The sequence below is a fragment of the Camelus dromedarius genome, chromosome 7 (genome assembly GCF_036321535.1).
Source record: "Camelus dromedarius isolate mCamDro1 chromosome 7, mCamDro1.pat, whole genome shotgun sequence".
Taxonomy (NCBI): Eukaryota; Metazoa; Chordata; class Mammalia; order Artiodactyla; family Camelidae; genus Camelus; species Camelus dromedarius.
Genome location: NC_087442.1, coordinates 21,895,619 through 21,909,858, shown reverse-complemented (window position 1 = coordinate 21,909,858; position 14,240 = coordinate 21,895,619). Strand labels below are relative to the sequence as shown.

The window sequence follows — 14,240 nt, the reverse complement described above, 5'->3', positions numbered from 1 at the left end:
TCCAATTCCCAAAGCTGTTTCCCAGCTTTACTGAAAGTTATGGTTGGAACAACCTATAGTAATAGCTGATACCCACCTCTCGTTTTGTTAGAATGATACCAGTTTCAAAATTAACAGTCATCTGGAACCTGGGGGACAGAGCAGAGAGCTCCAGGGCTCTTGTGAAAAACCAGTGTTGCCTGTTCAGCTCTATAATGTAGCACTGGCTGCAACTGACAGCTGGAGACTTTTTCTCCATTTGAAGCAGCCCAGCTCAGCCAAGAGATCAGTCTCTCCAACCCTAGCTGCCAGCTATGGAGACAGGCCCTGACCCTCCCACGTCCTAAAAAGACGGGCAAATACCCAAACTAAGCTGGCTTTGGGGTTAATCAGACTTGGTTCAGACATCTACTTGTTACATGATCTTGGGCAAACCTAACCTCTCAGGCTTTGATTTCTCATCTGTGAAATGGGGGATAACACATGCGAGGAGTAAATGATATAATGGGTGTAAATGGCTCAGCAAGGTGCTGGCACCCTTGACAAGTTACAAAGACAAAAACAACCCTGGGACAGCAGCTTCACAAGACAAAGCTGAGAGCCTCAGAGCTCTGGGTAACAGATGGGGACTTAAAACATCAAGGGCGTGATTATACAGATGTTTATGCCCCAGATCGGAGGTACCCAATAGGACAGACAAAAAAAGAAGAAAGCAGAAAGCTGCAGAGTTATCAACTTGCCTTCTCATCCTTTTCTCCCTCCATCTCTTCTTCTCAGTGATGGTCCTGATTTGCGTGATAATTAACAAGTACAGTTCAGTCTCATTTTCTTATCGACACACCCCGTGCACTGTCTGATATTCTGGGACCAGAGCCCAAGGAAAATTTATTTTCCTATGTCCGATCTAAATTCTTCCTCTCTCTCCCTTTCCTTTCTTAGAGTATCTAGCACAGGCAAACCAGTCAAGTAAGTGGAAGATGTATCTGAGGGAAGGGGATGTGGAGATAAGGAACTTGTGTCCTTATGGGTAGGAAGGGACCAAGTCTTTCCCCTTCAGCTGGGAGCATTCGCCGCCTTCTGTAAATCAATACGTTAAAGTATTAATCAGAAACTGACTTGCTTCTTTGCTCATTTAATATCTTCTCAAAAGTCAAAGCATGGAATTATTCGTCCGAGGAAAGCACGTGTGACTATGGATCTTTCTATTCTGTCCCGAACCACCGAGCAATAACAACAATCACAGTGTATCCTACGTTGAAGGGGATCAGGTGAGAAAATTAAGAGATGATGATGATAACGATCATTTAGTTTAGCAAGACATTCTGAGAAACTTTTCCAGGATACCATGAACCCTGAAGTATAAGAAAGCACTCATAAACAGATTACTTCTAAAGTTTAAAGCAGTAATTATGGAAGTTTCAAGCCGGCCCATTAAACCCATGAGAAAGCTTTTTCCAGCATAGCTGCCTATACACAAACACATACACACAATTCCAGGCTAAAAAATTTGTGCTGTAATTGAGGCAATTAAAGCACTGAGGTATTCCTCCCCAGATTCAAGCTTCTGGACTGATATAACGAAATATTACTATCCTTTCCACATCCCTTTCATTTACCATTTACATTCACACTTTGTTTATCCACATCCTTTTCATTTACCATTTACATTCACACTCTATTTGTGTCCAGATCTAAATGCCATTAAGGAAGCACACAGGTCAGGTTGGTCAGGTTTAATGATTCCATGGTTTATGTTATTATCATTGAAATACATCACTTCTGCTCTGTTAAGTCTGCTTACTGGAGATAGTCCAGGTCACCCAGGCTCCCAACCAGAACATTTAATCAAGGTCTTTTGTACCCCAAACCCTTACAAGATTGCTATGATGAAATAACAGAAAGATACATTAGTCAGTGGCAAAGCTTTGGTCTTCAGGGTCCAAAGATCTCTACAACCGGCAAGGACACATAGGGGAAAGCAAATAGGGAGGTGATCCTGCTTGAGCTCAACTTTTCTGAGTCCCTCCTTTAATAGTAGTATGTGTGGGTCAGATGAAGCTCGTGGACTGAAACTCTATTACCTCTCTAAGTGAGTGAGCAAAGTACCCTGGTGACAGTAACGCCCCAACATCGTGGCAGCAGGGACGTGGAAATTTGGCCAGAATGCTATCCACCAAGCAGCAAGTACTCCAGCCCGGCCTCAGCTGAACCTCCACCACTTTCCCGTGAGGGTCACAGCAACCTTCTGGAATCCTCTGCAGCAAATCTTCCTCTTCTTCCCTGTCCCTACAAAGGCAGAAACAGCTGAAGGAGAGCAGGAGGAGCTAATTCTTTGTATCTAGGCAGGACCAGTTTCCTGATCGGACCCCTCTCTATAAGAAGCTAGAATTTTTTTCTTAATGGAAGTTCAGCATTGAGGAAAAGATAGCAAAGTCATTCACTCACAATCTCAGGCCAGCCTTGGGCAGAGAGGTTCAAGCAGAAACAAGTGTGAGAGGTCTATTATAACCCTGCCAGGCCAAATGCAGGTCCCCCGGGAAATCCCTAAGACCCAACCAGTGCTCGGAGCTCTCTCTAGGATGGTCACAAGCTGTGTGCTTTGTCCAGACTGATTAGGTCATACCCAGCCCTACCTAGACCAAGCTTCCCAATTCCAGGATGAACTCACTGCTCCTCAGCCCTCTGGACTAGGGAACAATCTGTCACTATTTCAAACTTCCTGGTCTCTCTCCAGCCTGGATTTATGGCCCCAGAGAACTGGGGCAAGAGGGGACCAGACTTAAGACTGTGACGGCATGGAGTGAACAGCTGGTTCTTGTGTGTGTTTAGAAGTTAACTGGACTTCCTTTGGGGTCACATGTACTCTGAGCTCTGCGCTAGGGGTACGATATTAAAACCAACAACAACAAAAATCTTATTTTAAAAGACTCTCAATTCCCCAGCTCTTACACCTCTCCATCCTAGCCCCTCCACCCTCCACCCTCCCCTCACACACACACATCACCACCACCACCACCACCACCACAAGACGCTGACCCAATACTTTTAGTATCTGTAGGGCCAAGGATAAAATAGCATTAATGGCATTTGGCAGAAAATCTCATTCCACACTGAGGAGTCCTCCCAGTTCAACACAGTGAAGAAATGACAATGTAAGAGAAGCGGCAGGAGAAACCAGAGCCTGTCCCTTCCCACATAAGAGGCACAGAAATCTGAGGAGTTAGTGCAAACGGCATCATCTTTTGCCTGAAGACCACCAACTACCACTGGTTGGGAGCCGCATGATTACTTGTTTCTCCTCTGGACTGAAGTGCAAGATAGTCAGGATGGCTGTGAGCGTCTGCTGGCGGCCCAGTGTGTCCGGCAAGGTCAGGAAGCGGTAGATGATGTTCTTGAGATACTCCAGGTTGGCTCCCTCCCGACTCTGGTCCCTCATGTTCTTTTCGATGTGGCTCTGCAGGGCAGCGACCTCCTCCCGATGCCGCTCCCCCTGCTCCAGCAGCCGATCCTGCAGCCGATGCACCTCCACCTCCAGCCTGTGTTTCTGCTTCCTCAGCGACGTGATCTCCACCTCCTTGCGGGCCAACTGCTCGGCGTACAGGAAGAAAGTGGGCTCGTTGGCCGCTGCCAGCTGCAGGGCTTGGGTCAGGCTATCTGGGGAAGACGTGTCACCGGGCTCCCCAGGACCCACACCACCCACAGGGCTTCGGCGTCCCGGCAGCCCGGCGGACAAGGCCACCGAACGCAGCTGCTCCAGCTCCAGGTCCTTCTCAGCCAGCACGGCCAGGGCGCGGTCCCGCTGCTTGTGCAGCTCCTCCTCCAGCTTCAGCGTGCGGTCCCTGAAGTCCAGCTGGTTCCGCTCCAGCTCCTGCCGGTGGGCATGCTGCAGCCGGGCCAGCTCCTGCTTCCAGTCCTCGGCCTCCTGCTGGTGCTGGCGCTCGAGCTCCTCGCAGGACAGCCGCAGGGAGATGTACTTCTCCTTCAGCTCTGTAAGCTGCTCCTGGGCTTCCTCCAGCTCCTTGCCCAAGTTGCCATCTCTGGCGTTCTTGCTCTTGAGGACCACCTGGGCCCGCATCTTGTACCTCTCAAACTCCTCCTTCAGCTGTTTCAGCTCTTGCTGGTAGTAGAGCGCAGTGGCCTTTTCCCCATCGGCAGCCTCTGAGCTGGGGATCATCTCTAGGTCACAGAGCTTCTCCACGTCCAAGGTCACCTGGCTCTTCCGGGCTGCAACCTGCAGCAGCCTCTTCAACTTCTCCATCTTGTCCTTCAGGACGTTGACATCCAGGCTGGAATCCTCTCCATGGCTGTCCAGAGGGGATCGGCTGGAGGCCGCTAGCGCCAGTGTCTTGTTCTCCAGGTCCAGCTGCAGGATGCGCTCCTTCAGCTTCTGGATGGCCAGCTGGTCCTTCTGCTTGGCTTTCTCATACGTGCCTAGCAGCTCCGACACCTCGGATATTTGATTCTCCAGGGCCGCCACCCTCTGCTCTTCCACCTGTGATTGCTGGCGTAGCTGATCCTCGGCAAGGGCCGTCTGGAAAACAAGGGAACAGGTGGACATGCAGCCAGACAAGACATGAGGCCGGATGGCAAACTGAGAAAGCAAGAAAGGGGAGCAAAAGGGTCACGGGATGGAGGTAGCCTGGTAAAAACGGGAACTCGGAGTTCTCCTGTTGATTTGGGAGCTAACCGAAGCTCCTATAACCTGTTTAGGTTCTGCTCCCAGACATACAACTACCAAACAATATTAAGAATCTTTGTAGATCTGCCGCTGTTCTGTGTTTCTGCTTTCTCCTCTCATACACCAAGCTCATAAACAAAGTGTGTTCTTTGTTAACCATGTGCTTCCCCAGATCCCATGAAGAAATCATATGACATCCTTTCCCTCTTTCAATATTCCTAGAAGTTCAAAACTGAGTTGGATCTCTCCCCACACTGAAAGGAGGCACTATAAAATAGTGTATCATTCCAGATGTGGATTGCCTTCCATATCAGTAAACAAAGGAAGTTGCGGCCATCAAGCCAGCAGCCCCTGCAGCCACCCCTCAACTGTGCACCCTGAAGATTCAGGATACAGAAAAGCAGGACCCTGGCGCTAGACAGTCAAGGTACATATCAAAGGAATGATTTCAGTGAGCCCAGACTCCACATCTTCCCATACATAGAAAAGAGCTAAATTCATTAACTTGAGATGTCTGGTTTTCTTTAATTAACAGTAATCTTCTGATGTTCCGACTACCTGGTTTTTGTTGCAAAACTCCTATACAGCCTGGCTCCTCCTACCTCTTCAGAGCAGTCCCTGAGAGCTATCTGAGAGGCTATCCTCCAGGCCTAAGTCCTCACATTTGTCCACCAAATACAACAAAATTAATTCTCAACTTCTAGGTTGTGCTTTTTTTTTTTTTTCCCAGTTGACACAGACAAGGCAAATACTGACTGCAAGCAATTACACGAAGTTATTTTGTCTGAGAAAATTCTCTTTGCCCCCTTCGGTCACTCACCTATAGGCATATACCGCTGCCTATACAGGCATATCCCTGTAAGCATACACTCTACTTTTCACTGCACCGCTGCCCCTCTACTGCTTCACAGAGCACAGCTGGTAAGATGCCAATGCCCAGATGTTCAGAGCTGTCTGGCTCCAACCCAGCCTACACTCAGAAACTCCACACCCTGTCAGAAGCACACTCCTTTGACACTGTCAACACCACACAGAAAAGGGTATCCCAGGACTCACAAGTGAAACTTTCCAAATAGCGTGAAAAATCGACAGTACTGCCATTTAGTTCTAACTACCAGATGAGAAAAGAAAACAAAACAAAACAAAACCCTAATATTCCCCCACTTCAGGCTAAATGACTAATATTTGAAGATGATGAAAATAATTACCTTCCTCATTTCCTGCTGCAACTGAGCCTGGAAATGGCTCTTAAGGCAGGCGGCCTCTTCCTGGAGCTCCTGCAGCCGGGGGTCAGGCCGATTCTTTTCCTCTCGAAGAGCCTGCAGCTCGCCTTTCAGCTCCTCCACCTCATGGGTCAGCTGCTTGGTCTGCAGTTCAAACCCCTCCATCTGACCGGCCGCATAGGCCCGCCCAGCCAGGGCTTCCCGGGTCTCTTCCAACCGGAGCTCCAAGTCCTGGCGCTGAGTCCTCTCCTCCTGCAGCAGTTTCTGGAGCTCACGCAGCATCAAGGCATGGTCACTCTGCTCTTGGGCCCGATCGTGCTGTTGCGTGATAAGTCGGGCTTTGGTTTCTGCTATCTGCTCCTGCAGCCCCTTCAACTCTCCCTCCAGACGACCCCTCTCCTCCTCTGCCTTTTTACTGGCATCCTCTAAGTCCTGTTTCATCTTCTTTTTGTCAGCCAGATAAGAAGCTTCCATACGGGACTTCTCCTGCGTGACCGTAGCCAAAGAGCTGGTCAAAGTCGCTAACTGAGTCTTTAGCTGGTGCAGTCGTTTGTCCACCTCCCCACCCCCAGACGGTCCATCCCCACTACTACTGCTAACACCACTCTCCGACCCGCTAGCCTCTTCGAACTTTGGAGGTGGCAGTCCGCGGGCCAGTCTGTCATCTTCTACCCCAAACTCACCCTTGGTGCTGGTGAGACTGGCCGCAGTATCCAAGCTGGTGGCGGTCCCAGTGCTATCCTCGCTGTGAGTGGAGCATCGGTCATCCACGGAGTCAGGAAAGGTGAGGCCTTGAGGCTGGACAATTGCGAGGCCCACATCCGCCTCGTGGGATACGGACAGCACCTTGATGCTGGCCTCCAGTGCCTCTTTCTCTTTCAGTAGGCTTTTATAGGCGCGGACTACATCCTTGAGACGTGCCTGGTACTGGAGGAGCTGCTTCTTCTGAGTTTCAATGGTCTCCAGCAGGTCCTTCTTGCTTGGGCCGCCCCCGAAATTCATCCCAAACTTCTCCATGAGGGTTCAGGATGGGTTGCTCCACGTCAGCGTTCGGACAGCCTGGGAGAGGGTCACGAAGCCGCTGGCGGGGGCTGTAACCGACGGGGACAGAGTTGTCCCCGCAGCAGCACATCCACTCCTCACAGCTGTACTATACCGGATGCTGGGCGGCGGGGCAGCCTGGCAGAAGCGCCCGCCAGGACCCCCGGCTGGAGGGCGCGGTCGGGTCCTATCCTAGAGGCGGGGCGACGGTGGCACCAGAGGGGCACACTGCCAGGGCTCGCCCGCACTATCCCAGAAGCCGCTCCACGAGCCCTGCTCGCCCGGGCCACAGCAGCACTCAACGGCCCTCGGCGCACGATCTGCCGAACGTTTAAGCTAAGCGTAGCCCCATCCGACTTCCTAACTCTAGCGGCGCGACAACGGCGCTTCCGGGACCGCTGGAAGTGACGACAGCAAGACGCCTCAGGTCCCGCCCCTAGGGGAGCGAGGTGGGCGGGGCTACTTCAGCTGGTGGATTGGAGGCGGCCTGTTGAGAAGTCAGCCCGGATGAGAGCTGGTTGCTCCCCATCAGAGCAGAGAAAGCAAAGTAGCGTACACATGAGTGATGTTGGTTTCGAGAGGGCGCCTGAGCTTGCCCTAGGGCTATGATCAAGGAGGGGCCGGGGCGACATCGCACTGAGTCTTTACTAAACACCGGAGTAAAGGACAGGCCCCCAACGTTTGTGGGCTCAGTACATTTGTCCCTAAAGAGCAACAATTAAGACTCCCATTTAGATCACGAAAATGGCAGCCCTGTCTAGGACAGCATTTGGCACCTAGTAGGTGTATAGTGTAGTACTTATTAGCACCCTTCCTAAGTTCTGCTGAGTTGATTCAACAAATATATTGAGAGGGCACCCTATAGCCATGATGTCCATCCTAAGTACCAACTACATTTCAGGAGCTTCACAGGGGTTTTGCTATTTAGTCTTCACAGTAATCCTGCTGAATGGGTATTATTAGCACTATTTTACAGATAGAGTAACATGAGGCACCGAGAGGTTAAGTAACACGCCTAAGGATGAGTAGTGATTTCCCATCTAACTAGAGATGAGGGAAACAAGCATTGCAGGCAGAGAGAAAAACTTGCAAGGACTCCAGGGGGATCAGAGAGCCTGGCTCACCTGGGGAAACACTGAGAATCATTTCAAGGAGTAGCTTAGAGTATATGGAGGAGGTGACAGTAGATGAGGCTGGCACAATAAATGAGGACCCAAATTAAGGTATTTGAAATTGACCTTGGGTGATAAGAGACTTAAGGATTTTCATCACAAGAGTGGCATCAAGTCTCATATGACATTGTAGAGACACCAAAGTGCAGAAGGCCATTTTCAGTCATGGGAATGAGAGAGTAGTGAAACAGAGCACTAACAGGGATGGGAAGAGGCTAATTAAAAGAGCTAAAGATGTAGAATTGACCTGACTTGGGCACCACCAGTTGTGTTATTGTATCAGGACTCTTTTAAATGTGCTCTTCAACCTTGTAAAAGCCTTCTTAGGAATGCAAGTCTAGGATTGAAAAGTAAAAAAGTCATGTACTCACTCATACCCAGTGCCCAGAGTTTGTCTCTTTACAGACTTTGAGGGTCAGGATGGAGTAGACCCAGTTTCTTAGTAGCCCAGATAACATCCAGCTGCATCATAGAAAACATTCAAGATGCATTACCTCATCATTTTAATCTTCACCATAACCTCATGAGACAGGACAGATACTAGTCTCCTTTTCTAGATGAGAAAATGATAGGTTGTGAGTATTGTTGAAGTCAAGCCCTCAACAACAACAAAAAAAAGGCAGAACTGAGATTTGAACTGAGGCCTGCAACAATGGCACATAGTAGACACTCAATAAATAATTGTTAAATGAGTATATGAAGGAAGAGGGAAGGGTCTCTGATTCCCAGATCACCTTACCATGTCCAGTCCGTAAGCAATTGATCCTAGAAGCCCACTGGGAATCCTGAAGAGGCAAAAGGCCTGCCCCTGCTCCACTGAGCAACCAATTAGTCCAATCAACCCAGCCAACATTTCTTAAGCATATGTTAAGTGCCTGGCATTGACCCAGTCTCTGACACAGAAGAAATTTAAATTAATTCCTATGTTGCTATTTCCCCCCAGATGCTAAGTTGAGTGGGGAAATAACTTGTTAAGTTCTTTGGTAAGAGCCTCACAAAATCCTAGATAATTGTGCATTAAAAATCTAGGTTCCTAGGTCTGCGGCAGTGAGAAAGGAGCTTCAGAAAGGCTGCCTGGTGCGACTGAAAGGCATTGTTTCCAAGGGCCATTGAGGCGAACTGTTAAGTTCTCCACTATGCAGGAGTAGGGTCTACGATCCCGCCACCCGGAACTGGGGCTCTTTCACAGGTTCTGCTGATTGGAGCTCTATGGAACAGGCGTTTTAAGGAACCACGAAGGCCAGCTATCACTCGGGCATCTTCTTCCACCTCTGGAGCACTCCTCTGGAGATTCTGTGGTCACTGAACCACTTGCTACGTTCAAAGTCCCTCGCTGGGAGCCGAGAGGACAAAAGAGGGCTAAGACATCAGCACAGAACTTCCGCTCCCTCCCCGGGTGGGTGGTACACACAGTCGAGGCTGCTAGTTACCAAGAGGTAAACCGGTGAGCAGAGCGGACTGGAAGGAACAAACCAAAACCCAGGGCCGGCCACTGAAGATAGGGGTGGAGGGCCGTTATGGAGCGTTGTGGGCTTTCTTCGGCCCGGGTTGCCGATTCAGCAGCCACAGACCTGACAGGCGTGCTAGAAACAGTAGGAGACCCAGACCCTTTCAATCTTTAAAGTCGGCGCGCGACCCGGAGAAGCTGCGGAGATTCACTCGGCATGGGTGTCTCCCAGAGTCAGGGCCCGGCGGGGCGGGGGCGGGGCTAAGGGCTGGGTGGGGCGGAGCCATGGCGGGGGCGGGCCCGGGGTGACGTAGGGCGGGCCAGGACGCGCGGAGGCGGCGGCGGCACCTCCTCCTTCTGCTGCTGCGCCCCATCCCCCAGCCGCCGGCCGGTTCCAGCCCGCACCCCGTGTCGGTGCCCGCGCCCCCTCCCCCCGGCCCCGCCATGGGCCTCACCGTGTCTGCGCTCTTTTCGCGGATCTTCGGGAAGAAGCAGATGCGGATCCTCATGGGTGAGGCAGATCGTGCGCGCGGCCGGGACGGGAGCGTCGGCCCCCGCGCAGCCCTCCCGCCCCCGCGTCCCTCCAGCCCAGCTCACCCGGGTCTCTGACCGCGAGTCACCCAGCTCCTAACCCCCTGGGTCTGCTACTCTCGGGTAGGTCGCAGTCTGCAGCACCGCCCCCGGGGCCTGAGACCAGAAGCTGCGGGCCTGGGTAGGGTGAAGCTCCCTCAGCCCGAGCTGGGCTGGCAAGAAGGGAGGATTCCGCCCTTGGAGACGACTTTTAAAAGGAGCGCGGCCCTCCTCTTGAGCCTCTTATCCCTCAGTCCTCTGCCACCTCTCGCCCGCTTGGGGGGCAAGAGTTGGCGCTCACCACCCAGCCTGCCCCCGAGGCCCCGAAGGTAGATAACAGCGCGCACCTGGAGGCTCTCCGCCCCCGTCACCATCAGCTGTCCTGGCCTCTCCCGTTCCCTGGGCTCTAGGGGGCTCCCTCGCTCCCATCTCCATTCGTGTGTCCCTCTCGTTGCAGTTGGCTTGGATGCAGCGGGCAAGACCACAATCCTGTACAAACTGAAGTTGGGTGAGATTGTCACCACCATCCCCACCATAGGTGAGTCCGGAGGCAAGGCCGGGAGGAGCGGGAGCGCGGAGGCGGGCCTTCTCAGGATCTGTTGCCCATTCTGCCCAAGGCCCTTATCTCTTGGTAGGGATCTGACCCTGACATCAGATACTGCTACCTGAGAAGTGGGTCAGGGTATCTTTACGTGCAGGGTGGTGCCGAGGAGGGTTAGTTATGACCTAGCCCCGCCCCGTCCGTGGACTGCCGGCCCTCTGGGATTCTCTTCCTTTGAGCCTTGATCGCTGCCTTCTGGTTTTGTGTCCCTGCTGAATCCACAGTTTTCGTGAGTTCCTTCCTAGCAGGACTTTTTTTCTCCTATTTTTCCCAATCAATCTGCAGGCTTCAATGTGGAAACAGTGGAATACAAGAACATCTGTTTCACAGTCTGGGACGTGGGAGGCCAGGACAAGATTCGGCCTCTGTGGCGGCACTACTTCCAGAACACTCAGGTTGGGGCTCCTCAACCCCAGAGGAAGAGGTATTAGGGTTAGGAAGACTGAGGTGATGGCCCAGGCCAGGAAAAAACCCTTACCTCCTTCTCCCTGCTTTTATGCTAGCCTCTCCTCATCCTTCACACTGGCCTCAGTCTTCTGAGACTTGGCCACCTTAGACTTCTCCTGAGAAGCAGAATTCTGAATCCTCGCTGCCTGATTTAGCTCTCATCACATGTCTTTCCCTGTTCCCTTGCACATCTTGTAGCTAGACTGCTCGCCTGAGGGCAGAGGCTGTATCCTTTGCAGGGTGTCTTCAGTTTGTGCTAGGACATCTGCAGAGCTGTAATGGAAGTTTACTAGATGAGAAGGGTTTAGACACAATGAAAGATGAGCAGGAGAGAGAAAGAGCCAGATGAGAATGTGTATGTCCCAGGCACCAGTGATTGCTCCTCCTTTATTCTGTCTCACCCAGGGCCTCATCTTTGTGGTGGACAGTAATGACCGAGAGCGGGTCCAGGAATCTGCTGACGAACTCCAGAAGATGGTGAGCACCCAGCGCCCGGGGTCAGAGGGGTCTCCGTGCTGGTGTGAGAGTCAGGAAATTCCACAGGCCTTGAATGTGCGTCCCTCTTTGTGGACACAGTCATAGGAAGTAGCTCACCCTGTTTTGAATTGAGGTCAGGTAAAAGGTATAGGACTTACTTTTCCCTTGAATTCTCTCACATCTTCACACCTGGGTCTGAGAAGTTGGTGAGGAGAGGGGAATTATATACATGGTGGAAAGAAACACCCTCTTACTTTATTGCTTTTCCATTTGGAAACTTTTGTCATTTTGACAAGGGCCAATACTCAAGTTAGAAAAAGGCCCTTTCTGGACTTCAGGCCAAAACAGCCTCAGGCTGATTTATAATTCTCTGTCTTGTGTTCGGCCGTAGACAACACAGTATTATAGGGAGCTCCCCTACACAGCCGGGAAGAGGGAGCTAGGGGGCCCCCCTGGAACCCCAGATTCCACCCCCTTCGCCTCTCTTAGCTGCAGGAGGATGAGCTGCGGGATGCGGTGCTGCTGGTGTTTGCCAACAAGCAGGACATGCCCAACGCCATGCCCGTGAGCGAGCTGACCGACAAGCTCGGGCTACAGCACTTGCGCAGTCGCACGGTGAGGGCCTGCCTCTCCCGAGGGAGCCCCAGGCCGGGGCAAAAAATAAAGTCATCTCCTCTTCTTCCCTGCTCCTGACCTCTTTCTTTCCTTCTCCCCACAGTGGTACGTCCAGGCCACCTGTGCCACCCAAGGCACAGGCTTGTACGATGGTCTGGACTGGCTGTCCCACGAGCTGTCGAAGCGCTAACCAACCAGGGGCCGGCCCCTGCTGCCCGGAAGCTCCCGCGTGCATCCCGGGAGGACCAGACTCCCGGACTCCTCAGGCCGTGCCCCTCCCTCCCAGCTCCTCCTCCCCGGCAGACACAGGCCTCTGCTCCGGCTCCTGCCTGCATGTTCTCTCTGTTGTCGGATCCTGGAGCCCGGCTCTCTGGGCACGGAGTGGTCTGCTCTCCTGCCTGCTGGGACCTGTGGAAAGGGGCTTCCAGGGCCAAGGCCCCTTCTTCCAAAGGAGGAGCAGAGATCTGGGTTTACTTTTGTTTTTTCCATTTTGGGTGTACCCTTGGGGCCAGGTGGGGAGGGAAGGTGAGGGCTCCGGGTGGTGCTATGATGTGGCACTGGATATTGAGTAATAAATTTGCTGTGGTTTGTACGTGGTGTTGTCCATAGCCTAGAGGTGGGGGGCTGGATTGTTGGCTGTAAAGAGACAATATAGGGGAGGCTCAAAGCAGCTAAGGGTGCAGGTCCCACCCCCTCCACTGAGTGGGTGCGTGCACGCGCGCGCACACACACACACACACACACAATCACTGCCCTCATCTAGCCCAGCTCCTCCGTCCTCATTCTCGAGGCTGGAAGTACTTTAGGGGCTCCAGTGGAAGAAATCCCATTCCTTCCCCAATTCCAAGGAGCCTTTTCTGAGGGTAACAGGCTCTGCCTTCGTGGTTCCATAGGCCACACAATCCCGTTTCCCATCCATCTCCCAGCTACTTAGAGCAGTGGTTCTTAATGATGACTGTGCACATCAAAATTTAAGGGGCAAGGAATACTTATTAAAAATAAGAGTCCTGAGGTGCACTTCAGAAAATGTGATTCAGGGGGAGGGTATAGCTCAGTGGTAAAATGCATGCGTAGCATGTACAAGGTCCTGGGTTAAATCCCCAGTATCTCTGTTTAAAAATAAATAAATAAATAAATAAATAAATAAATAAATAAATAAATAAATAAATAAATAAATACATACATACATACATACATACATACATACATAAATAAATAAATAAACCTAAAATTACCTCATGAAAAAATATTTTAAAAAGGAAAAAGAAAAAAATTTTTTTAGATGTGATTCATCAGAACTGGTCTGAGGCCCAAGAATATGCATTTTGGTGTTTCTACCACTCGTAGCCTATTAGCCTTGTTTTATAAAACATTGTTAGGGCCTGGGGGATTACGGCCCCTCATTGTGCACCCCTGAGACTTTCTACCTGTGAAGACTTCACCTACGGGGAAGAGGAAGATGCGTGTACTGGACCAGGGCTGTGGGCTATTCAGGTATGGCTCACTCTGCCCATTTCTCTTTGCATCCTAGCAAAGCTTAAACAAGACCCACCATGATTATTTCTTTTTCCCTTTGTCCCTTCTTATTTCATGTCGGTTTCTCCAAGTTCTGAGGTGGTTTTCTCCATGGGCTTTGTAGGTAGTGAATCCTGGAGGCGGTTGACCAGCAGAGACTCCTTCATCAGGGAAGGGCGGGTACCCTTAGGGGCAGCCCTGGCTGTCTGTCCAGCAGCAGTGCACCTGGGGACTGTGAGGAGGGTGTTCTGTGCTCCCCCAACCTGGGCCATTCTCCTTACCCTGCTCCTGAGTCAGCCCTTCCTGACTGACACGAGTAATTGGATTCTTGCTGGTTACCTAGGGTTTCCTCACACTCCCTGAAAAGTACCCTCTGAGACATTTTGGTCTCATTCTCCCAAGGGCCATAAAAGTTAATAGATTTTTCTTGGATATCTTGAATTCTAAAAACACTTGAGCCCCGTGGGATCCAGGC

The 14,240-nt window shown here is 51.4% G+C and overlaps 2 protein-coding genes across 2 annotated transcripts; one reads left to right on the top strand and one right to left on the bottom strand.

Moving 5' to 3' along the window:
- Positions 1-1,697: 1,697 nt before the first annotated feature.
- Positions 1,698-7,460, bottom strand: GCC1 (GRIP and coiled-coil domain containing 1). The gene is made up of 2 exons (XM_010975622.3): positions 5,866-7,460; positions 1,698-4,510 (listed from the first exon to the last, which is right to left on the bottom strand). The coding sequence occupies exons 1-2, from the start codon at positions 6,895-6,897 to the stop codon at positions 3,215-3,217; spliced, it is 2,328 nt and encodes a 775-aa protein (XP_010973924.2). The 5' UTR covers positions 6,898-7,460; the 3' UTR covers positions 1,698-3,214.
- A 2,420-nt stretch (positions 7,461-9,880) lies between these two features.
- Positions 9,881-12,842, top strand: ARF5 (ADP ribosylation factor 5). The gene is made up of 6 exons (XM_031455304.2): positions 9,881-10,051; positions 10,568-10,648; positions 10,997-11,106; positions 11,564-11,635; positions 12,125-12,250; positions 12,354-12,842. Exons 1-6 carry the CDS (start codon positions 9,985-9,987, stop codon positions 12,438-12,440), a joined length of 543 nt encoding a protein of 180 aa, XP_031311164.2. The 5' UTR covers positions 9,881-9,984; the 3' UTR covers positions 12,441-12,842.
- The last annotated feature ends 1,398 nt before the right edge of the window (positions 12,843-14,240 follow it).

What these genes read in the sequence shown, in the direction of transcription:
- ARF5 (XM_031455304.2), top strand. Translation starts at nt 9,985, where the DNA reads ATGGGCCTCACCGTGTCTGCGCTCTTTTCGCGGATCTTCGGGAAGAAG. An exon ending in ACTACTTCCAGAACACTCAG is followed by an intron (nt 11,107 to 11,563) that starts GTTGGGGCTCCT and finishes TGTCTCACCCAG; the next exon opens with GGCCTCATCTTTGTGGTGGA. An exon ending in CTGACGAACTCCAGAAGATG is followed by an intron (nt 11,636 to 12,124) that starts GTGAGCACCCAG and finishes CGCCTCTCTTAG; the next exon opens with CTGCAGGAGGATGAGCTGCG.
- GCC1 (XM_010975622.3), bottom strand. Translation starts at nt 6,897, where the DNA reads ATGGAGAAGTTTGGGATGAATTTCGGGGGCGGCCCAAGCAAGAAGGAC. An exon ending in TGCAGCAGGAAATGAGGAAG is followed by an intron (nt 4,511 to 5,865) that starts GTAATTATTTTC and finishes CTTGTTTTCCAG; the next exon opens with ACGGCCCTTGCCGAGGATCA.